This window comes from Syngnathus acus, chromosome 4, assembly GCF_901709675.1.
Source record: "Syngnathus acus chromosome 4, fSynAcu1.2, whole genome shotgun sequence".
Lineage (NCBI taxonomy): Eukaryota > Metazoa > Chordata > Actinopteri > Syngnathiformes > Syngnathidae > Syngnathus > Syngnathus acus.
Genome location: NC_051090.1, coordinates 2,911,371 through 2,936,297, shown reverse-complemented (window position 1 = coordinate 2,936,297; position 24,927 = coordinate 2,911,371). Strand labels below are relative to the sequence as shown.

The 24,927-nt window shown below is 45.1% G+C and overlaps 2 protein-coding genes across 13 annotated transcripts; both read right to left on the bottom strand.

Moving 5' to 3' along the window:
* Nucleotides 1–18: 18 nt before the first annotated feature.
* Nucleotides 19–3,657, bottom strand: scly (selenocysteine lyase). 2 transcript variants are annotated; one of them, XM_037250424.1, is made up of 13 exons: nucleotides 3,523–3,657; nucleotides 2,677–2,756; nucleotides 2,501–2,610; nucleotides 2,297–2,397; nucleotides 2,066–2,228; nucleotides 1,790–1,917; nucleotides 1,469–1,624; nucleotides 1,293–1,399; nucleotides 1,075–1,111; nucleotides 768–851; nucleotides 554–653; nucleotides 403–478; nucleotides 19–304 (listed from the first exon to the last, which is right to left on the bottom strand). In XM_037250424.1, the coding sequence occupies exons 2-13, from the start codon at nucleotides 2,751–2,753 to the stop codon at nucleotides 151–153; spliced, it is 1,293 nt and encodes a 430-aa protein (XP_037106319.1). In that variant the 5' UTR covers nucleotides 2,754–2,756; nucleotides 3,523–3,657; the 3' UTR covers nucleotides 19–150. The 2 variants fall into 2 exon arrangements, with proteins under 2 accessions (XP_037106319.1, XP_037106320.1); XM_037250425.1 differs by having other exon boundaries at nucleotides 2,677–2,753.
* A 343-nt stretch (nucleotides 3,658–4,000) lies between these two features.
* On the bottom strand, nucleotides 4,001–24,809 carry kif1aa (kinesin family member 1Aa). 11 transcript variants are annotated; one of them, XM_037249770.1, is made up of 50 exons: nucleotides 24,538–24,808; nucleotides 22,611–22,784; nucleotides 20,555–20,628; nucleotides 20,297–20,479; nucleotides 20,066–20,131; nucleotides 19,776–19,954; nucleotides 19,600–19,711; nucleotides 19,443–19,520; nucleotides 19,301–19,366; nucleotides 19,191–19,208; nucleotides 19,029–19,107; nucleotides 18,872–18,950; nucleotides 18,441–18,583; nucleotides 18,122–18,160; nucleotides 17,353–17,486; nucleotides 17,129–17,208; nucleotides 16,969–17,044; nucleotides 16,487–16,566; nucleotides 16,291–16,397; nucleotides 16,140–16,220; nucleotides 15,868–16,048; nucleotides 15,732–15,804; nucleotides 15,575–15,665; nucleotides 15,354–15,502; nucleotides 15,108–15,286; nucleotides 14,864–15,034; nucleotides 14,401–14,697; nucleotides 13,097–13,215; nucleotides 12,948–13,033; nucleotides 12,641–12,770; nucleotides 12,275–12,437; nucleotides 11,985–12,075; nucleotides 11,789–11,907; nucleotides 11,628–11,683; nucleotides 10,767–10,875; nucleotides 10,624–10,690; nucleotides 10,468–10,552; nucleotides 10,282–10,387; nucleotides 9,428–9,454; nucleotides 8,963–8,989; nucleotides 8,185–8,299; nucleotides 7,979–8,112; nucleotides 7,709–7,916; nucleotides 7,428–7,613; nucleotides 7,224–7,295; nucleotides 7,025–7,146; nucleotides 6,797–6,940; nucleotides 6,528–6,720; nucleotides 6,335–6,453; nucleotides 4,001–6,237 (listed from the first exon to the last, which is right to left on the bottom strand). In XM_037249770.1, exons 2-50 carry the CDS (start codon nucleotides 22,714–22,716, stop codon nucleotides 6,195–6,197), a joined length of 5,442 nt encoding a protein of 1,813 aa, XP_037105665.1. In that variant the 5' UTR covers nucleotides 22,717–22,784; nucleotides 24,538–24,808; the 3' UTR covers nucleotides 4,001–6,194. The 11 variants fall into 11 exon arrangements, with proteins under 11 accessions (XP_037105665.1, XP_037105661.1, XP_037105671.1 ...); XM_037249766.1 differs by having other exon boundaries at nucleotides 12,948–13,215; nucleotides 24,538–24,809; XM_037249776.1 differs by lacking the exon at nucleotides 8,963–8,989 and having other exon boundaries at nucleotides 12,641–12,764; nucleotides 24,538–24,807.
* Between the last annotated feature and the right edge of the window lie 118 nt (nucleotides 24,810–24,927).

Genomic DNA, 24,927 nt, shown 5'->3' with positions numbered 1-24,927 from the left:
ATAAACAGACAACCTACGTGTTTTATTGCACAGTATTTATTGAACAACTTGTTATTCCATTTAAATAAAACGATTTTGATTTCTATAGAGCTGATTCAGAATTTCTCGGATAAGAGTCATTGCGGATTGCCTGCCTGTGATCACGAGGCTTTATTGGCTGCGCTCCAGTCGCTTGACGGCCTCCAGGAGGTCTTCCACGACAACGTCCACGTCCTCTCTGCTGGTCCTGCGGCCCACGCTCAGCCGCAGGGCGTTGGACGCCACCTCGGGGGCCACGCCGCAGCTCAAGAGGATGGGGGAAGGCCTGGCGAACCGCAAAAAAAATTGTTGGCCTCTAATTGAGTCTTGAAAATTGCAAAAATGTTCTAGCTGTTCACTAGCCTAGCCCCTCAGCTACGTCACCTGTCTCCGTGGTCCGAGTGGCAGGCGGCGCCCACACTGGCCAGCAGCTTCTCGCAGTGGGACAAAACTCGCCAGCCTGAGGCAGAACGAGACTGGTCCGTTTTTTTTTGTTTTTGTTTCTACACAGCTCAGGAGGCTATCAATAGGACACCTTGTAAGCTCGGGCCCAGGATGGACACGTTGCAAGTGTTAGGCAGACGATCGGAACCGTGGAAATGGCTGTTGAAGTGCAGCTTGTCTTTGAAAGCGACCTGTAAACATAAAATAAAATTCGGTGGTGGGGTGGGGCAAAACTTTTTCAATGTCGTCATCGTTTGCTCATTCTGAAAGCAACTCGGAAATCGGAATTTTGTATTCAAACTAACCTTGAGGCGTTCCTCCAGGTACTCCCTTACATCCAGCATGTGAGTCTCGTCGTCTGAGAGGCGAGCTGTCACCAATTCGGCAGCCTAGTAGACATAAAAAAAAGTCACAAATATAAAATCATGCAATAAGAAATATCAACATTGCCGCATAGAAAAAAAAATACACATCATTGAAGAAAATATGCCAATAATTAAAAATCCTTTGTTTGGAAATCAGCAGTGAATGAACAATACTGAAGATAAAAAAAAAAAGTTGCCAGAACTGTTTTTAATATTATTATGATTCATATTATTCCTTAAAACATACCTTTCCCAATCCAGCAATCATTGGTGTGTTTTCTGTGCTGCCATGTTACAAAAACATAAAAGTTAGTTTACCACTCAGTGCAAAAACAAAAAATATTTTGATGTTGCAGTAGTTATTTAAGAACTGATATTTGAAAACAAAGTAAAGGCATCACAGTTCTCCTGTATTAATTTATTGTTTTGGCTTTGTCATTGATAAAAGTTAAAAAAATGACATACCCAGGTCGAAAGTTCCTCTCCTGCCCGCCGCCAAACAGCATGGGAAAGAGTGGCGTTTTCACCCCGAGGCCGTTTACAAACAGCGCACCGATGCGGGGCCCGTAAAACTATTAAAAGAATCATAATAATCAACTCAAAACTGATTATCAGCTGCCTTTATGAGAAATGCTGCCTACCTTGTGACCCACAATGGTGAGGAAATCAACACCCAGGTCCTTGACGTCCACTGGGATCTTCCCCAGGGCTTGAGCGGCGTCCGTGTGGATGAGGACACGCACACGCTCGTCCTGTTGCTTCACTGACCGGATGCGCTGCGAGATCTCGCGGATGGGCTGACACACAAATTTGAAGAAACAATCACATAGCTATGACTTTTAATTCTTGGAATGCTGCTTGAAAGCAAAATGGCCGACCTCCTATGTATTTTTGGACATGGGTTCTTAAGGCTTTTTTTGTGTGTGACACACTCGCCCAGTCATTAGTGTAACTTTTTTTACCACGATGATGCCCGTCTCATTGTTGGCCAGCATGATGGACACCAGGCAGGTATTGGGGCGCAGGGCTGCAACCACATCGTCAGCCTCCACGCGACCCGTCTCCTTGGAAACCGGCACAAAGGTCAACTCTGCAATAAAAAAGTCTCTTAAGTGTCATGAAAAGAAAAAAATCGAGGCAATTGGACTCTTTTCGGTCGTGGAATCCATTTCCCCTTTAATCCAAGAGCAGTTTAGTTTGAAAGTACAAATTCTATTTCATTGTTGCTATCCTCATACCTGCTTTCCCTTCCTTCTTCAGGTGCTCGGCCACCAGTTTAACAGAGTCGTGCTCCACATTGGAGGTAATGATGTGCGGAAGGATTCCAGCACCTCCCTCTCTGCCACCACAATGGTGGCACCGGAAATGCTCAATGGCGGTGTGCAGCACCATGTTGTTGGCCTGGAATGAGTTTTGATTTTTATCATTTGATTTTTTTCAGATGTCAGTGGGGAATTTATTGATATTACCTCAGTTCCACCCGAAGTGAAAACGATGTCCTCAGAGTTGCTTCCGACCATTCTCGCCACGTTCTCCCTAGATTGACTAATGATGGCCTGCGCTTTCTTGCCTTGAAAAAATAGAAATAAATTTGTAGAAGTCCTGAATGTTCTTCAGCTAAACAGTTTGAAATTGTTCCAATAAAAATACATATTCGGGAAAAGTAGCCTCACCTGCAACATAGCTGCTGCTCGGGTTTCCCCAGGCGTCCCGCATGGCCTCGTATGTGGCCTGGATCACTTCAGGTCCCACCGGCGTCGTAGCATTGTAGTCCATGTATATTCTAAATAAGTATGATAATTAGGATAAGCATTGTGGTTGACTCATGTAGCCATTTTGACAGTCCTACCTGTCATGGCTCTTTTCAGCGTTACTGAACTCTCTTCCGTGTCCTGGGAATGTGTCGCCATTGGATTGATTGGACATCTTCTGGGGATGAAACATTTTTCAGTATCCATCCATGATGAGTGATGGATGCTAAAAAGCTGAACTGAAGTCATTATTAAAGAGATATTTGAATTAAAACAGATTACAAACATTCTTGTTTAGGGGAAAGGACACATTTAAGTCATTTTTATTATTTCAATATGGAACTTTAATCTCACGGCACGACTGCACTGTAAAAAAAAAAATCGATAAAACGGGGGGCAATCGGTGAACCCCGATAAGTAAACCCGATAGTTACCCCTCCAATATGGCGACTGTAAACGTGCGTGCGTAGCCGTTACGTAATCCGAGCGCGCCCCGTTCAAGATGCATTTAGGGGAGGAAGTTGAGCCAAAATATCACTAAGCATAAAATTAAAATATAAAAGGAAACAATTATTTTAACAACGAGTCAACATAAAATCACATTAGAAATGTGTTTACATTATAGATAAATGGAAAATACGTGTTTATTTTTTATTTTTATCAAACGTGTCGAACAGTCGTTGATGATGACCCATAGTGAAACTGAAACAAATAATTTGTTTCAGAATTGTTCTATTAAAAAGACAAAGCCAAGATATGAATTAAAAGAGGCACAAGTAATTAATTAGCGAAAAACGTCATATTTTAAACGAGTTTCACCGGTCGCTACAGTTGCTGACGTGCCGCGAGTTTTACTTATACCTGCTAGCATAATTACAGCCATGCAATAGCAGTACAATATGTTCACAATTTAAAAGTTTTCGGTGCTCAACTTCATCTCTCACCTTGTCAAGTGATGTCAAGTTGTCCCGGAGATAGTTTTACTGCGTCTCACTCGCGTCAATCATCTGCTAGGAAAGCGAAAGCAGTGAGGACACCAGAAGACGCTGCTGTTATCGGGTTGCCAGGTTTGATGAAATCAGTAAAGCAGTCGTTCCGTTGTTACCACCACAGACATGTTCATTTAATCAATGTGTTTGGTTTGAAAGTATTTTAAAAGTCGTCAAAATATACCGAATGGGCAGTATATCAAATCTTTGCTAAAATCAGAATATCCAGGATTCAGATAACGATTTACGACAGTGGCGGTTGATTTCCAGATCTGGCAACTTGTCTCAATGATATTGATAAGTGACTAAAAAATCGTTCATTTTTTACAAATGTCTTAAAATAACATTTAACGGAGTGTTATTCTTTCTGTACTTGGCAGTAAATTGTTTCACACAGTCACCCACGTATAATGATATAACCAACGCCATGTATGTGTTGCATCATTATTTTTATTTTGATTTCATATATGACAATGTGTTCCAGTGCAAACATACACGCACAAACATTTGGACGCTTAAACTCCGACGCTCGGAAAAAGACACACACTGAACTCTACAGCCCATTTACAGTAAGATCTCGGCCGCTTGATGATATGATACACACCTTTCACAGCAATTGTGTTTATTATATACATTGCAATGTCGTTTTTTAAAAAAACAAAAAAAGAAATAAACGTGGAAGCACAAAAATTGCTATTTGTCATTCAGAGCAGAGGGCGATAGAAAATGGATGACGGCTAAAGGGTGCATATTACAACAGTGGTGCCGCAACACACGCTGAAGGTCATATGGGAGCGCACGTACGTACACACAAGCACTTCAGTAGTGGTAGCAGTTTAAAAATGTGGTTTATACATTCAGTGTTGAGTGACTGAAACAACTTTGGTTGGATCCAGTGTGACACGCATGAAAAGCCCTGATGAAGCACTTATGTTGAAGAGGAACATGCAAAGTTGTAAAATGTCAATAAGTTGCATATGAATGAACATGTACACGATTGTAGGCCTTGGACAGTGATTCTATTGTTATTTAATTTTTATGGACAATTAATGTTAGGTGGAAGTTGGTGTAAATGGTTTAAAATGTCAATTGTAAAATGTTAATTGTGGTATAATGAAAAGAAACACTTTTGTGAGTGTGCATGCAGGTTGGCTGATCTGATGCACACTCAAAACATGTGAAAATGTGATTAAATGTTTAAAAGAAAAATCTTACATTTACGTTTGGGCGGGGGCAGTGGACTTGAGTAGAATACAGCAGAACCTCCTGAGTCCGTTAAAAATGGGACAATGTAATAAATGTTAAATTATTTATAATAATAAAACTAAAAATAATAAAATATAAACATAACATTTAATTCAAAATTATTTCATTTGTAATAAATATTTAAATATCGAACAAATCATTTTCCACTTTGGAGATTCTGCTATATTCCAAATATTAAAGTGTAGACATAACACATGATGATGTGGTGATAAAGAGTACAAATAGCAGCGTGAAGGTTGTTCGATAGAACGCAACCAAGAGGCACTACACGTCATCCATATGCACTTAATACAAGATATATATAGTTGAAGATTTTATACTATTTCCTACTTGCCTGACAACGTAAAGTTGTGGAGGAGATTCATTCAAGTAAAGTGTGGTTGTGTGATTATTTGCAAAGCAACATGGGAGGGAGCGTCTTACAAAGTGCCGCGTGCAGAAATTGCACCACTTTATAAATATACTGTAAACGTCTTTGTCAATAAATAAATACATGCAGACAGAAATAAATTAGACAAAAATAAAGGGAGCGGTTTGAAATTGTGAGGATGACCGTGGCGTCGCTGTTGTGTCGTGCGAGTGCAGATATGCAAACATGATAGGCAGCGTGTGAGACAGTTTGTCAGAGAAATGGCAAAAAAAAAAAAGAGTTATCTGTTAAAGACATTTTTTCCGCATACAGAGACAAAAGTATTAGGACATGTTTATCAATTAATCGGTCAGGGGGTTGAAGGAAGTTGATTTTCCCAAAAAGCATGCTGGACAGTAAAAAGGAAAATTATCTTCATTAATGGTGCAATATGTTTTCCAAATTAAACGTTCATTTCCTATTGGTGTCCCAATACTTCTGCTAAAATTGCCTCCCCTCCCTTTAAAGATTGGTAGATGTCCCAATACTTTTGCAAAAACCTCAAATCATCTTTTCTGCATGTCCCGACACATTTGTCCGAATTTTATTTTCCGCTGCTTATCTGTCGGAATCTCGTTGTCCAAATGTTCTTGTTTCCAGGCTGTGCCAATACTTTTGAAAAACTTGTCATTTGATCACAATACTTTTGTTCACACTGCAAATTTCTTACCTCCCACTCCAGTTTCCTCACGATACCCAAATAGTACCTTTGCCCAAACTTCAATTTTCTTTCTTTCTTCCTCGCACGCACACAGGCATGTACTATTGTATGTATAAGGCCGGATGCGCCACTGACACGACGACTACATGACATCACCACACATATGGAGTCTGACTACTGGACTGATTAGAAAAGTCTTGACACGAGATGGCGTCGAGGAACGCTAGCAGAGCGGAGGAAAGGGGGGGGGGGGCGGGGGCGGTGGTCTATGTACACCTCAAGTCTTTTCCATCACATCCTCATCTGTCCCACTCGTCTTCTGGACAACTTGGATCTGAGGGACAAGGGGTGGAATTAGCATTTTAGCATTTCATCTGGTATGCTAGCATTCTATCATCTTTTAAAAATCTGTGAGTTGTAAGCCACAATACCTGATAGTCCCCGCCAGGAGAGGATTGAAGGCATACAGCCAGTCGTGCATGTCTTTGTCACTTGTGGCTTGAAGCAATATTCCGCGGTGCTCCGTGCACACGGCAAACGTGTTGGGGGTCTGTCGAAGAGAAATAAAAGATTGAAAGGTGGCGAGGTGTCGATGGCTAATCAATACGAGATGACGGGTCGCACCTTGAGCATGGCCTGCTGGTCTTCGCTGTATTCGACCTGCGCCGAGGAGAGGTTGAGAATGGCGCGCTCGACGGCGTCGCGCTCCGTGTTGTAGATGTAGACGTACGGCCGGCGCACCACCACGTAACGCTTCACCCAGCCGTTGGTGTGCGGCTCCAGGAAGTGCAGGTAACCCTTTTTGGACACAATAGGGCTGCGACGCCAGAACCACGTTTGTTTTTTTTAGATTTCTACACGCATATAATGTTCTCTTCTATTTCGCAACTCACCTGACTCGGATCTCTTGGATGTCGGGGACAAATCGACGTATGCGAGGTTTCCCTTCCGTGGTTGCGCCCACGCACTTCTTGGCTTCGCCGTCCGGCTGCGCTTCGGGACTCGGACTGACGGCGCGAGAGCGAGGAGCGGGAGGTCTGCAATAAAAAAAAAAAAGTCACGTATTTCCATCGTATTTATTTTAGCGTATGCCGCAAATCTACAAAATGAACATGACTGACCTGAGAGCAGCGTTGTCATAGCAACCCTCCACCAGGGAAGGGCAGGTGGACGAGGGCGTGATGGTGTTGAGGGCAGAGATGGAGGCCGAGTCTCTCAGCGTGGTGACGGACATCTCTGAGATCTGCAAGAAACACGTGTAGGTGTCTTATGTGAGGATCATCGTGACAGGAAGTGGCCGCGGTGTGGAACAGGAAGTACCTTGCTTTCACTGGCGCTGACGCACACGTGAGTGTATTCCCTGTCGAAGGAGTGAGTGAGCAGCCGCAGACACTGCGTGGAAAAAAAAAAAGAGCAAGACTGGATTGGACAGCAAGAGAGTGAGAACAGGTGTTTTGATGAATTCATGTGTGCTTTTATAAATGTGTGTTAGCGTGACAATGTTCAATTGGGAGTGTAGGGAACCTTGGTGGCGAGCTCCCGTTGCCTCTCAGTGGTGATGTCTGATGCGGCGCAGACTTCCAGATCAACCCGGGTGGGCGGAGACGGCTCGCCTGGTTCCTCCACCAGTTGCTGAGCCCCCTGACCGGCCAGCAGTAGGGTGGACTCCAGCTTCTCCCGCAGCAGCAGGAAATGTTTGGTCTTTTCCACCTGACAATATAAGTTTATCTTAATATTGTTGTATATTCAGGATTTAATTTATTCTTCAATTATTTACATTTCTTTCTTTGAATAAAGTGGCTTACTTCTTGAAGCAAGCTGAGCTTGTCTAGCTCCCATTGATGCTCGAGGATGAGGCTGTCGCTGCGAGGCCGCCAACCGGCCAGGTTCTCCTCGCCGCGGACGTACGCCACCGACGTGTCCAGCACTCGCCGCCTGCGCCGCTGCATGCCCGGACTCCCCGCGTCCGCCAAGTGGCACAGGCTCAACTCGTACACGCCTGTCACTCGGTTTCTGATGATGATTATGATGATGTGAGTTGATGATGATGAGGTGACAGGTTGTTTCAAACTCACCCATCGGCCGCTCTCAAGCTTCCGGTGCCGAAAAGGTTCCGAATGGAACGCGAGGCGGACAGTTTGGTGTCGCGAGAGTAGAAGACCATGCAGACATCTTTGGTCACCACGGCCGGCTGTGTGCATTTCTCCAGCTAAAAAAAAAAAAAAAAAGCAGACGTTAGCACCCTGTCAACACACGAGTCCACCATTCACAGCACCGTCACCTCCAAGTAAGCCGAGAGTGTCATGTAGATCTTCTCGCCATAGGGGGTGACTCTGTTGAGGAGCAAGGAGTTGTGCATGGAGCTGTCCCACGCCGCCTCGAAGCGGTAGAACGTCCTGAAGGCGATCAAGCAATATGAGACACTGACAGACGCTATGCTAAAGTTACTGCACGTGGCGAGGAAACGATGACATCATGCCGATTGACTGAGATGAAGCACAAATGAAGTAGAGGAGCATGGAAAGCCTTTTGAGTCATTTGTCCAAATCCTGCTTCGGGTCCCTGTACGAGTGGACTAGTTGTCCTCACTAGTGAGACAACTATGCAGTAGAATTAATGTATGTTATTATAAATAATGATTTTTTTCTGGAGCCACTTTTGTATGCAATTATATCTTACTAATAACTGCGCTCTACTAGTAACATTATGAGCCACAACTCGTGGGTATGGGTCACGCACTAGTAGCCTCCTCATCGAAGCGCTCAAATGGCTTTCCATTAAGCTCTTTGAGAATTTATTCGCTATCCATGTACTCGTGCCAACCTTTCCCTCACAAGAAGACAATTTGGGCGTACCTTTAGGGTGGCTACTTGTTACCAGTGAGGCAAACTATGCACTAGTTGTATCCTACTCGTGATACCCGAGGTGTTAACCGGTAGCACTTTCAGTAGTAGTTGTAGCAGCACACCGTTGCCAGTTTTCCCTTCACTAGGAGTACATGGATCTAAATGCTCAAAGGTTTTCCAGAGACGAGTGCGAGTGAGGCAGAGGATCAATACCTCGGATCAAGTCCCCGACGGGAGATGCTGTGAGGGGGAAGAGATGACAGAGGAAGAGGAAGAGTGAGAGAGGAAGAGGTCGCGTGACAGGAAGTGGGCTGCGCTAAACTACTACAAACTATTACGCTACTACCAAGTGGTAAAAGCAACACACACCTCCGACCCCGCCCCTTGCAAAGCCGGCCATGCAGATCATCAAAGTATGAAGAGAACAAACGAGAAACAGCAACACAAGTGGAGCTGATGAAGAAATGATCATGAGGGCACGTATGAACAGATGAAGCGTAAAATACAATACAGTGAACCCACGGGATATTGTGCTTTCATATTATGTGTTAGCATTAAGCTAGCAGACTTTTGATGGCCAAAATGACATCATTTGGTTGAATTTATAGGTGTGCCAAGTGAGATCACACGATAAACGGAGGTTCACTGTATATAGATGAAAAGTAAAATGAAATATACCTAGGCATGTCCGAATCAAGAAACTGTCTGCAAAAAGCAAATCAATAAAAATAAAAACATTCCATTAGTGGATTGGAGAGAGAAAAACATTAGCGGCCATTCAAATATTTTGTGTTAGTTCCTCAATGCATTGTAAGCTACTAAAGAGCAGCCGGTGCTGGTCAGGCGAGGCGGGTAGCTTGGCAAAGAAATGGAATCTCCCGCCAAAAAATATGAAGTTAGCTTGTATTCAGTATGGTCAACACAATGTATACATTTTATATTTGTCTATAACATGGATGTCAAATATAAATTCCAATCGCATGCTAGGTTAGAGGCGCAAAAGTAATGATGATAATAATGGGCTGATGAAATGCGTCTTTTCACACACCCCTCTTTAAATGTTAAAAAAAACATACAAAACCTCAGATAACTCTTTTTTTCTGAACATATATGTCTATTTTTTGTCGTGACACTACGAAATTATTGTATGTAAAGTAAAACAAAAACATGCATGGAATATTGTTTTTCCTAAAATATGACTAATAATTTCAAAAAAATAATTCTAAGATTGTTTGTTTACAAAATTTCGCATCATTTTAAGCCAAATAGGAAATATAAAACAAGTGACGAAAACATTTAAACAAGTGCAAGCCCTTTAAATCTGCATCAAGCAGATTCATTTTGCAGTTCGCCGACATGACGCGTGACGATGAACGGGATGACAGGCGTGATACGACAAAACGTGAAACGACAAACGTTAAAGCTCGCACAGCTAGCTTGACGTCAAATCACGGTGACCATTTTGCATTCAAAGAGCTTTTCGTAGCCTCTCTCTGTGATGTTGTGGTCGTGGCCTCTAACGCCAAGTGTACCTGTCGTCGTGCAAGGGCCTGACGTAGCCGGCAGACAAAATGTTGAGGGACAGAATGTTGGGGTCCACGATACTTTCGTCACATTCAGGGGTGTTGCGGAGTCGCCCTGGTGTGGAAAACAAGCGCACCAATAAGACAAAAAAAAAAAAGGTATACGCACAACTGTACGATGCAGCTACAACGTACCCACAACGAGCTCTCGCACATCTCTCCATTCGATATCGCCGCCAGACTCGTGCACGATAGTGACAGTGATTCTCCTCTGGAGACCCTGCGGAGCAACCACAAAATTTGTTTTTCTGAGTATTGAACTTCTCAGTGGAGGGAAGCAAAGAAACCAACCTGGTGCAAGAGGAAAGTGCCATGACAAGGCATTCCTCCTCTGTGGTCCACCACAGCAGGGAGGTAGCTGAAAAGCAAACATCAACATTTTATTTTGAAAGCCCACAACATTTTATTGCGAAGAGATCCTAACAGATCCTTACTCTCCGTTGGCTTCCAGCTCACAGATCTCAAAGAAAACCATCAGGTCGTACTTGCAGTGGCACGGTCCGACTTGCGGGCGAGCCACCGCCGTCAGCTTGGTGGCCGGAACTAAACAGGAAATAGGATAGGTTAGACAGGAAGTAGAACGGGCTTGACAGGAAGTAATGCCAGCTAGTCCTACATGGGAAAAAGAGAGGGAAGAAGACAGGTAGAGCGGTCATGGAAAGATGACAACAAAACAATATCACACTTCATTCTCATGACTTGATGACTTTCCTGGAAAAGTAATTGAAAAAAGTCTGGATGGTCCAAACGAGGAAGAACAGGGGAGACGAATCACACCCGACACCAAAAGAGCCAGAATCCAAGCGACCAATCCTGACACATTAAACAAACCCTCTTTTCATGTCACTTCACTTATTTGTTCCTTTTTCTGAAAAATGAAACTGGATCTTTTTTAGCTGTTATTTTTTGCAGGAGACCAAAACAAAGATCGGAAACCAAAGTGAGTGACATTGAAAAAAAAAAAAAGTGTCAGGATTGTATGGGATTATCATGAACCAACCGGGCGTCTGCGCTTTAACAACAGAACAAATGGCGGCGGGCACGGCGGCCCACGCGGGCTCATTCGCTTCCATCAGAAAAGAAGCGGCCAGGCCCGCGGCGGAGAGGGCGTGGCCCGACAGAGAGTCCACCAGCGCCCCGTTGAGCGCGTCGGGCACCAGGTGTCGGATCAGTTCCAGCGCTTTCTCCTGGTTTTGCTCCGGGTCCGCTGCTCACAGCCAATGACACCAACATGACCGACACGCGGCTGACATCCACAACACAAAAGAGTCAGCGCTGTGTTTGGGTTTCTTTACCTGGTTTAGACAGAGGCATCACACGGGGGAACTGTCTCCTACAGGGCCGCAGTGGACTATGGAAAAGGAGGAGGGTGTTATAGAAGTATTTAATAAAGTGTGTTTACAATGATCATTTTCATTTGTATTATATGTTAGCATAAAGTAGCATGTTGGGCTACCTGATGACATCTTTACAGAGAGGAAGGAAAGCTTGTTTCTGGTAGTGTCCAAACACCTCAAACACGATGGGCTGAGTGCTGATGTAGTCCACGAACGATTTGGTCACTTCAACGGCGATCTGAAAAGAAAGACGAGCTAGCGATGAACTGAACCAAGCTACGATGACACTTCAGCATCATTATCATCGGTTGTTACATTCTGTACGTGGTAAAAGCCCAGCGGGGGTCCACGGCCCGGGTTCTTCAAGGGTTCCGTGGAGAAGGCTTCATCGTGTCGGTGGATGAAACTGTGCACAAGAAAATATACAGAATGTAACAGATTTAGATTTATATAGATATTATAGAGCAGCATTTGTTTTTTTAAACTTTTTTTTAGTTTCAGGGCTAAAGAAAGTTGAAATATTTCAACCTTTTCTTGGAGATAATATAACTTTTACTCAGAACAGACTTTTTTTTTTTTAAAGTAAAGGTGGAGGCATGTCTTACTTGAACTGGCAGAAGATGTCAGCATACTCAGCGGCGATGTTGGATGCTTGTAGCAGAGTCACACGGAAGGTGAAAATGTTCCCAATCTTCAGATGCTCCGCCGTCACGTCCACTTGGCCGTCCGGTCCCGACTTCACTGCTACGTCGTCCATATCACCACCGGCTGTCATCAATGCAAACAAACATACATTAGACAACAGCATGGATTCTTAATTATCGTGGAGTCCCTCAAAGCTCTGTCCTCGATCCACTTTTATTTTCATTGCTCCCTTTGGATCAATTGTTTTCCCCAATAATTCCTCACCACTCAGCCCCCTGCCTTTTACTGTATTTGAGTTGTGCTCCACTCTACAATACGACTCTCACATGTGTTATTGTTGACTTCATCGGCCGAAGGTCCCGTCTCAGCACTCTGCCCCTCGCCCTCCACAATACGAAGCTCCTCCTGGGATCCTCCAGTGCGGGAAAGTCCGGCTGTGCAGGACTCTGACTGAAACTGCGTGAAAAATAACAAGCAAAGGTTATTTGTCATTTGCAGAACAAACATCTCTAGACTGAGATTTTGTGCGGCATCAAAGGTTTTCCGGCACATAAAACCCACCAAAAAGGTTTCACTGTATGCTATGCTATCACCTAATTGCTAACAATATACTGTAATGTGTTGTTTACTTACCTTTTCGTATTGTTGATCTTCAAAGGAGATCTTGGCAGTGCCAGACTGTCGCACCCCTGAGCCGTAGTCGGGCGCTTCCTCATCGGCTGGAGGGCGGAAACGACGCCATTTACAGCCAATCCCACTTTTAGCCCGTTGCTGAGTCTTACCCGATATGGCCTGCACCGCCACGCGGAGGAAGCCCTTCACGTCGCCCTTCTCGCTCACGACGGCCACGCGGTGAACCAAGGGAACGCGGTACAGCAGGTTGCTCAAGTACACGAATGACCTGAACGGGAAATGGAAAAAGGAGGACAAAATGAAAGCGTCAAACGGGACAAGACGAGAAAAATCACAATACAAAAAACACTGAGCTGCAAAGCAACCAAACACAAGCTGGGACTGCTCTTGAGCGATGGCCATGGCTGCCCTTTACTTTTGCTTTCACTCTTCATATTTTAAGATATATTTTTTTTCAACTTGTATTAAGTCAGGGGTTATCAAACTGTGGTGCGTCCAGTGGGTGGGCCAAATCATAATGTAGTGCAACACTGGTAGAGTAATTACTTATGTATTTGTTTTTTATATTTTACCAAATAAAATGGATGTGTTATTTCAATTATTGACACGCCAAGACATATTAAAGTAATTTGAACAGCCTGATTTTGTGTGTGTAGGAAATTGCCTAAAATTTTTATGAAATGTTTTCTACATGTCGTTTGTCATATAATAGGACTGCACCACATGTCCATGTGCTAATTTGAGTGGGTAGACATTTAAGGGGTGTTAAAACAGAGAGACGGCGGGGGGCAGGCTTATGACAAGATTGGTGAGGTGTTAAGAAAGGCATGCTCAGGACAAAAAAACAAAATGAAATAATGCTTTTTTTTTTTTGGACGGTCAAATGACACAGAAAATCATCATCATCATCATACGGGGGGGGAGGGCGGGGAAAACACGGCTCAGCCACACAGCCGACCAATCAAATTAAAAGGACACCTCGGGGAGGGCCGCGAGGAGGTCACGGACAAAACAAAAATGAAAGGCCTTGTGCTCTGGCATGCCTAAAAAGAGACGGCTGAGGTCGAAACCAGCTCTTTCAACTTGAGACGTCAACTTCCTGTCTCGTCGTGATTAGACATGTCAGACGTGAGAAAGGACACACGCACGACCACGCGACACAAGCAGGTCGACGTTGCTTGGTATGATCCCTACAATTGTTAGCGATGAATATGGGGACAGGATATACGGTCGTTATAAAAATAAAAAGCCCAGAAATGTCTACTCCAGCATCAGGAAAGATTTCAGGAAATTAAAACCGAAGACCAAACAAGCAACTGCGACTAGTAAATCAAGTTACTGGATTATTAATTCTACGTCATGCACACTTTATCCCGCCTGTCATTGGCGTCTCAGCGTGAAAGAGCTAGTTTCGCCCGTCAGCGCGCGCTCTCTCCCCGTAAACCTCACCAACCTTCCCACTACACTGAATAATGGCGAGCGGTCGTAAAAGGGATCCTGGCCTTCGCTGGAGCCTCGGCACAGTTCTCGCTCCTCCTCCTCCTCCTCATCCTCATCATCATCCTCCTCCCCCACCAGCTCCGAGCTCGGCTCATCCAAAAAGATATCATCGTCCAGCTCCTCCGATTGGTCGTCCTCGCCGCCGCGAGCCTCCCGCTGAGGGGAGTCGGTGGTCTCGGAGGCGGAGGGGGTGGGGGACGGGGTGGGGTCGCTCATGCGCTCACTCATGCACGTGTTGAAAAGAGGATTTCTGGGGGAAGCGGGTTAGTAGAGAGAAAACACACTGAATATGGATCGGCCCCGCCTGTTAGTGGACGCGCACCGGGACCGGATGCAATAGATGATTGCCAGATGATGAGCCTTGTCCAACGTAGGTAAAAAAAAAACATTTTTAAGGGCTCGTGTTTCGAGCGTACCTGCCCACCAGTCGGAACCACGGGAAGCGGTCGTAAAAAGGGTCGCGGCCCGTCGTGGCGCTTTCACTGTCATCTGCGGTGACATTGGAACGCGTTGAGGAGACAACGGCAGTGGCGGGGGGGACCTCGGCGGCACGGTCGTACATCTCCCGCATCAGATCAAGTCTTTGCCTGCAAAGTTTGTTTTGTTCAATAATACTGTCTGGCAACTTATTCTTACTCCTATTGAGGGTCATTTTAAAACCTGAGTTTTTCGAGTGTCCAGTAGTGAGTGGCTCCATTCTTCTGGTCCTGCACCTCCACAGCCACGATGGTTTGCGGGAAGATTCGCCTCTCGCGGTCTTTGCCGGGATCGGGCGGCAGCAGGTCCGGCGGGAGCGGCGAATAGAGGGTGTCGGTCAACAGCACGAACTGGAACTGAACCTGCCGGGCATAAAGGTATGACTTGTTACCGTCATGGCGGTTAAGGGGACGGCGGGGGGGATTTTACCTTCTTTTTGAGCTCCACGCTGATGGCGTTGGCCTCCTTGAGGAAGATGGCGTTGCCCCACAGGAGGTCCCGCAGGGAGGTGAACTGGTAGCAGCGCCACCTGCGAAAGCTCCACTCGGCTAGCTCTCTTTCACGCTCGCTCCACTGGACTGTGAGACGGCACCGAGGTCAAAGTTCAGCTTTTACCCTCGCGACATACAAGCGTCCATTTAGTGCGTTACCTTCTTCTTCTGGCTCCTCCTCTTCCTCGGGAGCTTCTGGGTGATAAAGATCCACCTGCTTCTGAAGAGCCTCCAGCTTGCTCTCATAATCCTGACAAATGAAGTGACCACAAATTCATTCGTAATTCAAAAAATACGTTTGCAGTTGTAGACGTACCAGTCTTTGCTGCTCCAGCAGGTTGTTAGCCTCCTCTCTCTCTTTGCGATATTGATCCTCCAGCTCTTGCAGCCTAATCACAACCATTTTTAGTTTCAGACGTTCATTTGTACACCCGCGCTCCTCAGTGGTTTACCTCTGCTCCATCTCTTGCTTCATGTCGATGCCTTGCTTGTCCAGCAACTCCCTCTGAGCAAAGGCCCAGTCGACGGGCTCCGCGGGGGTCTCCACGCACGGGGTCCTCTCCCTCTCGGCCCGTGCCTGCACGGGGTGGTTGAAACGGAACACGTGGCTCTTGCCCAGGATGATACGATTTCCTAAATGTCACAGAGGCACCAAATGTACGATATAGTGACATTTATAAGAATCCATTCTTCAGACAATGAGAAGAGATCACATTTTCCTAACCTGATTTAAGGACTGTGGCCTCCGTCACTCTCTTGCCGTTGACGTAGGTCTCGGCTCCTTCGCAGGGCTCCAGGACAACGGCTACTCGGCAACAAAGACGGCAACGAGGTGAGACGACAAACCACCGGGTGCAAACCTGAAGATCACTCACTTTCTCCTTGCGGGCCGGTGGAGCTGGTGAAAGTGCAGTGCTCATCCTTGATGAAGTGGCCGCTTAGAACGATGTCCTGGCGGCTTGCGGCGTCCACGCGGCCCACCCTGGAAAATATTTTCTTGATGACTTAGCAAAGAGGAGCAATTGCAATATATAAAATAGCAATACACAAAGGGTTCCTCGTTCATCTTACCTGGTGATTCCATCTTTGATGTAGTAGAGCAAGCACTCGGACATGAGAGGGTCCTCGTTCAGGTTCACCAGATGGGGCGTCTGAGGGGAAACATAAAAAGATTTAAGTCGATTTCTGTCTGTCTCTTTATGATCCCTTTAAGAATTATGAACATTATGCAAACACTGCATATCACAGCGCCCACACAAAGCCAACTCGTAAAGAAAAGAAAAACATGCAGATAAAGCGAGTTTTATCTCGTCTTCAAATCTATCGGACAGTTTCAGGTCCAGATAAAACTTAATAAAGGCCAGAGACTGAAAAGCACCCGCACACTTCTCAACGACAAACCTCGTTGGGGGAAAACAGGCCGACAGTGTCAATAAAAACAGCCTGGGGCTTTCTGTGGGTGTCTGACGGCTTCGGGGACGGATAAAGAGGCTGTTTATTCTTCAAATGCGTCAAAGCACTTTGAGGTGTCAACTCAGTGGATGTCTGATTACCTTCTTGGGGGAGAAGACACCGACTGTGCCGCCGTCCTCGCGCATGGCCACGCCCATTTCGGCTAGAAGGGCCTCTCTGTGGATGAAGGGCACGGCTTGAGTTAGCCGCAACATGCTAAGTGTGTGAGTCTGTTGTCGGCGACGGGAAGTCGGAGCTCACCGTTCCATTCGAATGGCTTCAGTCCGACGAAGTTTCTCTTCCCACGTCTCGTTGAGCTCTGCGATGATTTTCTCAGTTTCCTAATGTTTAGAAAAGTTGATAAGATGACCTAAAATGTCCGCTTCAAAGCAAAATGGCTGACATTCGGCGCCTTTTGACTTATTGAGCCTTTTTTTCTAGACAAATCTTGAATTTGATGTTTTTAATTCCACCACCACACTCACCTTCAGACGCTCGATGGCCTCCTCGTTGGCCGGGCTGAACATGATGCGGTCGTGCAGGCTGGCGATGGAGCCGGCGCGGCTAGAAAGCACTGACAGTGATGGCGACGGACTCATGCCCGTCATGGCGTTGGTCACTGGAGCGTGAGAGACGGAAAAAGACAGCGAACCTTTTGATTGATAAATGATCAATTCCTGTATGATTGCTTTTTCTGTGTGACAAGCAAGCCATCCAGCAACAACAGCAAAAAAAGATGGAACACTTGAACCGCCAAGCTAAAAATAAACAAGCTGCAGAAAGCATTTTGCTCGTTGGCCATTTCAGATAAGGGAGGATTACAATTATCACAAATGAAATATAACAGCGAGGCCATTTCTGTGACTAATTAGCAGTACCTCTCATTTCAGTTGTGCTGCAATTGTTTAGCTCAGCTGTAATTGTTTTTTTATTTATACAGCTCAAAGTTCTTGACATGTTTACTTTCCACAAAATCTTTGTCAAAAACCAATGTTATGGTAAACACAACCCATGATCTACAGCTAAAGAACAAGAAAAGGTTCAATATGGGGAATTCTACTTTGAAACCGGCGCTACTGAACCATAAATTCCAACATCAAGAGCATGCGCATTATCTCTGCTGCACTGTGACGTTGCAAATTGTGTGAGGGTCATTAAAGGACACTCAGGGGCTGGGCAAAACACAAAATGAAGCTCTGACGTTGGAATGCAATGCAAAGCTGGCAGAAGAGAGAGAAACCAACAACAACACACGTTTCAAACCCTCAATCTCAGCAGCAGTGCCTCGAAATGCTTGGAGAGAGACACACAGGGAGAGAATAAGACAAGTAGCACAGGCTAATGACGTCCATTTGGCATTGCTTACAACGCTGCCGCTTACATCATCCGACATTACGGTAAACCTTGTGCCGCAACATGGCGGCCGGCACTGAGCTGTACTGGAAGTGGATGCGGCGTGATTAAGAGTAAAAAGCGGAAGTGCGTCCTTGCGAGTCTTGTTGTGTGCTCTGTTTAGCACATTTTACATTAGCGAGAAGCTAGCGGACTTGTTTTGGATGCAATGTTTGCTCACTGTCGATGATGTCCCCCAGGCCCTGGGCTAAGAGCAGGTCTTTGAGGCGGGACACCTCCTCCTTCAACTCGCGCACCAGCCGGTTGTTGGGGTCCTCGTTGATGACGGCGTTGCAGCGGATTTGTTTGGCGCGGTCGGCATACCTGGCAACAGGAACACGTATTAGTTTAATTTGTTTATAGAATGATAGAGCATTTGTCTCTCTTAGTAAATTACATTTAGCTTCTGCTCCACTTTTACACGGCGTTCCCCAGGGTTCAACTTTGGGCCCTCTTTTCTTTGTACTTGGTTATTTTCTCATTTCACTTTAATGCAAATGACTCTCAAATGTAAAAATGTTTGATCAGGATTTTAATTAAATTTATTTTGACTAACTGTCAAAAATATTTGATTTGGATTAGATGTGGTAAAAGTCGGCGTGCTGGTTCAACCTGAGTGTGCTGAGAGTCTCGTCATAGTTGATGTCCGCCGGGCTCAGAGCAGCCACCATGGCTGTGCGAGAGTTGCCGCCTGATGCAAAGCGGAAAACGTGACATTACCTCACTTTAAATAAGAAAAGGCGCTGATGAACGGTTAACTGATCCCTACCGAGATTCTCTCGGAGCAGCCAAGTCAGCACCGAATCGCGATAAGGAATGAAATTTTCCACTTTCTTCTTCTTTTTGTTCTGCAAGTAAGTTTAGGCTCGGTTATTACTTTTACCGGGTAGCTTCTTAATATAGTTAGCAGAAAATAATTTAATTGGTGTACCTTGTTTGATCCAGAGTCCTGAAATGAAGCAGTGAGAACATCAGAATGATTAACACACATGAATAAAAGTGAACAGTTTGTACTTGAGATGATTTATGTATAATTCTCACCACTTCTGCCAAAGCGGAGATGACTTTTCCCAATGTGGTTAGAGATTTGTTGATGTTGGCTCCTTCCTGTGACCCAGCACAACAATAATTTGAATGTGTTTAGATCGAAGGCGAGACATTAGGGAGGGAAAAAATGTCCTACCTTCAGCCTGGTCCCTTTGGCTCCAGTGGAATCAGCTCTCTCGCTGCCTGCTAAATCCACCAAACTGATTTTACTAACCTGAAAAGTTGAGGAGACTCCGGTTCAGAAAAGATGAAAAAGGCTTCTTGGTATTATCAAAAGGTTGCCATCAGTTAACCTTCTCAGAGGTGTTTTCGCTGTCGGCGTCGTGGCGTTTCTGTGTGAAGATGATGTTAAAAACGGCATGCGAGCGACTGCTGGTCTCGTTCATGTTGGTAGCAGCCACCGTCCTGTCAGGAGAAAGAAAGTCGCTTGAGTTTGTTAGCAGAAAGCTTTCTACCATCACTGACCTACCTGGCTTTGTTGCCAGAGTCCATCAAGTCCTGAATGTCATTGTAGGAGGTGACGGCCAGCTTGGACAGATCCTCCACGTAGGGCCCCATCAGCGGATGCTCGCGTACCCGCAGGTTGCCTTTGTTCTTGGGGTTGAGAAGGTCGCGCACACGCTCGCAGTAGATTTCCATGTAGCTCACCTACGAAGAGGCAGCGAGTCAGCACCGAGCCAAAAAAAAAATAAAAATCACAGAAATCGTAGAGGACATGCATCCAAAACAAAGAGAGAGAAAATATGGTTGGGATCTTACCTCCACAGAGTAGGACATGCTGTTGTCTGCGTTGTCATTGATTTTGGTAAAGAGGTCTTCACAAAGCTGGAAGCAAAAAAAAAAGATTTGTAAAAATCAAATCCTCTTATCAAATCACAATAAAGGGCTTGTTTACAAACGTTGCCATCGGAAATAGCTCCATCTCTGACGTGTGTGGGATGTCGCAGAGTAAATATTTACATGAGTCATCACTTCGCTACACGTGCGTACCAGCGGGATGATGCCTTGTTGATCTTTGACGTCCTGCTTGCCCATCATGGTGTAGGACTTGCCAGCGCCCGTCTGGCCGTACGCAAAGATGCAAACGTTGTAACCCTCGAAGGCGTGCAGCAGCATTTCTTCGCCGATGTCTTTGTAGACCAGCATTTGAGAAGCGTAGTTCACATCCTCGGGCTGCCGGTGGAAATGAAAACATATTTGTGAAGATGAGCAGTTAACAGCTCTGAGGTGTGTGTGTGCGTGCGTTACCGAGGTGTGTGACCAGTAGGAGTAATCGAAATTGAAGCTCTTGTTGTCTTTGGCCTGCTTAGGGTTGATGATGGCTGGGAGACAGAAAGATAAGGAGAGCATGTTCGGAAAAATACGATCCATTCAGACATTTTCTAGAAGCCTAACAAAAAAAGGTAACAAAAATCCAAACACGTAAAACCTATTTTAAATCAAAATCGAAAAAAATAACATGTCAATGATATCTAAATAAAAAATACATTTTAAATAGAATATTATTTTACCATATTTATGATTAGACCTTTTCATTAAATTAAAAAATGAAATGTAATTAAAAAAAAAAATTTGTAAAACAAAACATTCATATTTGTAATGATATTTTTGCAAATTGTATTTATCAAGCATTGGATGCACTATATGGGTCAGGGGGAAAAAAAGGAGGGGCGGAAACCCTCCAGTAAAACCTCTTACAGGCCTGTCAATTTAGAAGATGAACGTCGTAGCACCTCACTGGCCATTGAGGACGTGACCTAGAGCGGAGGATGTTCTAATGACCCGCTGCGCTGACGTCATTCCCTTCGCAGCGCTCTGCCGGTGACGCCACTCTGAGCGGCGCTATTAGCACGCCGAGCACGTCCTTCCGTGGAGCAGGCATTCATTTTTTTCTTTTCAACAGCGGGCGTGGCAGCAGCCGAGTGCGCCTCGCTAGCAACAGTTGTTACCCAAACTAATGACACCCGATGCAAGAGCTTCATGTCAAACGTATTGTTCACTTTTTCAAATTCAGCTTTACTTGGCAGCATGCCCCAAGTTTGTCATTTTGGTTCTTTGGGTGAGCTCTCCAACAAGAGGCCTCAGTTTAGTGCTTTGCATTTGAATTCATCTCAGCGTGGGAGAATCCCCCCCCCCCCTCTCTCAACTCAATAAAAAAAAAAAAGATGTCTGCCATTCTCCTGCCATGTGGGAAGCAGCCTCTGGACCAGCATGGCAAGAAAGACGACAGGAAGACAATGAGACGTTTATATGCCGACACTGCCACTGCAGAAGGAATGAACTCGCTCACATCCTTTAGAGACACACACACACACACACTCTCACAAAACATGTCTATGGATGAGTCTTTGCGTGAACACCAAGCTGCATCGCAATGAACTTACAACATTGTGGGCTATGACTTCATATTACAGTTATGTTTTGGAATTAAACGAAACAAAAATCAAAAAAAGTCACACAGCTGAGAAGTTTAGTCAGCCGTGACGCGACACAAGGGAGGGCAAGGGTTTAAATTAGGCCAAACGTTAAATATTTCACTGGGCTTCATCTATTATTGACGTGTGGCTTTAGCTCGGCAAGCAGACGACATATCCAGTGTCTCTTCCCAAGGCAAAGTGACGTGCACGTTTTGGTACTGACAACATGTACGAGTTAGTCATCAAATGCTGGTTTAATTCAGGAGCACATTATGTTGCCTCTGTGATGCTTTCGTAATAAGAGCGACATTTTAATTTGATTGTTTTTAGTACAGGCAGCACGGTCGAGGGGGTAGCACTCCTGGAGAAAGATGCGCCAAAGCACTACTTTTACTTGACAAAGTCCGATCTACTGTCAACACTTGAACTCTTTTCTACTGCCTTGCTTGATGGTTTGTCTGCCATCTTGTGTCCTTTTAGGGTGTTTTGTAAAGTGCACCAAAACGGAAAGTATAGGTGAGTTATTCAGGTTAGGTTACCAAAAAAAAAAAATGCAATAAAATCCAAAGGTAGCAAATCATAATATAATATCCGGAGAAAACCAACGCGGGCGCGGAGAGAACATGCACGCAATATTTTTATTTATTATTTATGAAAAGCGGTGCTGCTTCGATCGATCAGCCACCAGTCGTATCCGGACGATTTCCGTGGAGAAGTACGTGATCAAAAATAACTAATTTCCTTCCCTAAGTAGGATGTCATTAAGGTGAAATCCCACACCGACCGCGACAACTCAACTCGAAATGCACATTACAGTTACTGAACACAGTTGCTGTTCCGTCCTGAAACGAACCCTAGATTGAAATATGGGTGTGGTTACTACTCACTGGTGGTGTTTCCCGACATCTGGATGATGCATTTGCTGTCTTTGTTCATCTCCCGAGAGTTGAAAGGGCGGACTCGGACCGCCACCTTCACAGAGGCCCCTGACATGGTGCACTGCTTTTATTAGCACCCGGGGTGTGCCTGTTTCTTGCTGACTTATTTGGACCGGCGCAGCTCTGTGGAGGGAATCAAACAGGGAGCCCTGGTTAGTTTTACTGTATGTCAATAAATGTTTGAAATAAACAAAATAATAATAACACAACAGACTAACTCGGTTTACTGACTCAGCGGTTCAGTGAACCCCTGATGACTTAAGGGACTCCAGTAAATCGGATTTCTTTAGCGCATGATTCGTTTTAGAAAGCACATTTGAAGATGTCCTGGCGGTCCTGATAGAATGCAACCTTTGAGGCGGATGTTTGGGACAATGGCGGAGCATGCATGGTCAGCTGCTGCCATGGCGATGATAAAGTAACCAACAAAAGAAGCACAGGCCCAGCTCAAATATACGTCCCGGGATAAGAGCCACACATTCCCGGACCGTGTGGAACTTAAAAGCCACAATGTGTGTCGGGAAAAAGCATGACTCATCCCAATCCAATTAATGACGATCCTTATCAATAGCAGGCAGGATGACGCAATTAAATGAGTCTACAGGAAGCATTCAGGAAAATTGGCAATCGGCAACTGAGTATCTTAAGATGCCGTCTTGCAAATGTCACATGACCAAACGAAAACAGATGAGCTGTGATTGGTCGTTACCTGAGCATCTGTGATGTCATTGTCAGGGGACAGTAAGTGGCAAAATGGCCGAACCCTGAGACGGATTTTGCTGCTTAATTCATATTCCACAATCACAATAATAGAATGTTGTGTTTAGAATTGTGGAATAGAACTTGACTTCCCTTTAAATACTGGTAATATGGTTATGTTTAGTCAATCACATGTTCATTTAAAGTCAACAACATGCGTCACCATTTTATGTCTCTGATTAGGCCCAAATAAAGTTGAGCAATTTGCATAGTTAAGTAGTCGTTTTCATATTCATTATATGTGAGGAGCTACAATTCTAATGAGGTTGGCGAGTGAAATGATGCCTGGACAAAAGTAAATGGACACCGCTAGGGTGTTTTCTGTCGAGAAGGCGTCCGTTTACTTTCCGCTAAGTTCCGCTCTATTCTGGTTTTATTTCACCAAAAGGGCACACTTGGACGGCTACTCCCTTGATGCTGGCTAAAATGACATCTAGTGAGATATGCTGTCACGTCACGCTGGATTTTTTTTTTTTTTTGCTGAGTCATCACAGTTGTTGCCTCTGCCAAGCAGCACCTAAATGAACATCATGTGCCAAGCATTCAGACTGTTAAGAGTGGCATCTTGTTTATGTCAGTCACTTGGTGCTTAGCATAGCCTCCACACACACACAAACAAAGATTCTGTGTATTTTCTAAACTTAAAAATGATATTTAAGTCTGATTTTTGTCTTTGTTTTGCCCCCTGTCATGACGATGCAGGACAGTCAGGGCGGTCACCGTGTCGCTGGTGACAAAAGGCTACAACACCTCATGTCCCTCCCAACAAATTGTAATCATTTGAAGAGAAAATAACACAATTATTTTAAAACAAATAAGCAGTCACCAGCAAATGTCATTTATAAAAGAAATGACATGTTGATTCATGTAATTCGGTAGACAATATTATTTCAATTTAACTCTCTAAACTGTGAACATGACATTATGTTAATATAATACATATTATACAATAACAGGTAAACATGACAAGTGTCCCGGGGGAGGCGGTGGCAGCCTCCTCAATGGCCGCACCCTGAGCCCACGCGTCCTTCGGTGGGATTTAAAAAGCACAAACAGAAGCACCAAAACGTACACGAAGCGCGGAATAAAAGTGAAATATTGATCAAATCGTACATACGTGATGTTAGCACCGAGTGTGGGGCTCCGTCGTATTTTCAAATGGATCCTTTCCGCCTACGAGCAGCCTCCATCAAGACGGAAGGACTCGGTGTCCTCTATCGACCCGGGAAAGGAGGTGCCTTCGCGGGGTAGGTGGTGGCCGTGTGGGCCGCCGTCAAGATGACTTGGGTCTGGGTGGTGGCGTCCAAAATGGTTGTGTCGGAGGAGGATGCTGTGGCGAACCTCAGGGCGGTGACGTCACCGCCGAGGGAGGTAACAGCATCAATGCGGTGGTAGGAAGAGCGCGGAGGGGGAAGAGGGGGGGGGGTAGAAGGAAGAGCGCGGAGGGAGGTTTTTTGGGGCTTGGTTGGGAGGGGGGGAGCAGGAAGTGCACCTTGGCGATGCTGAC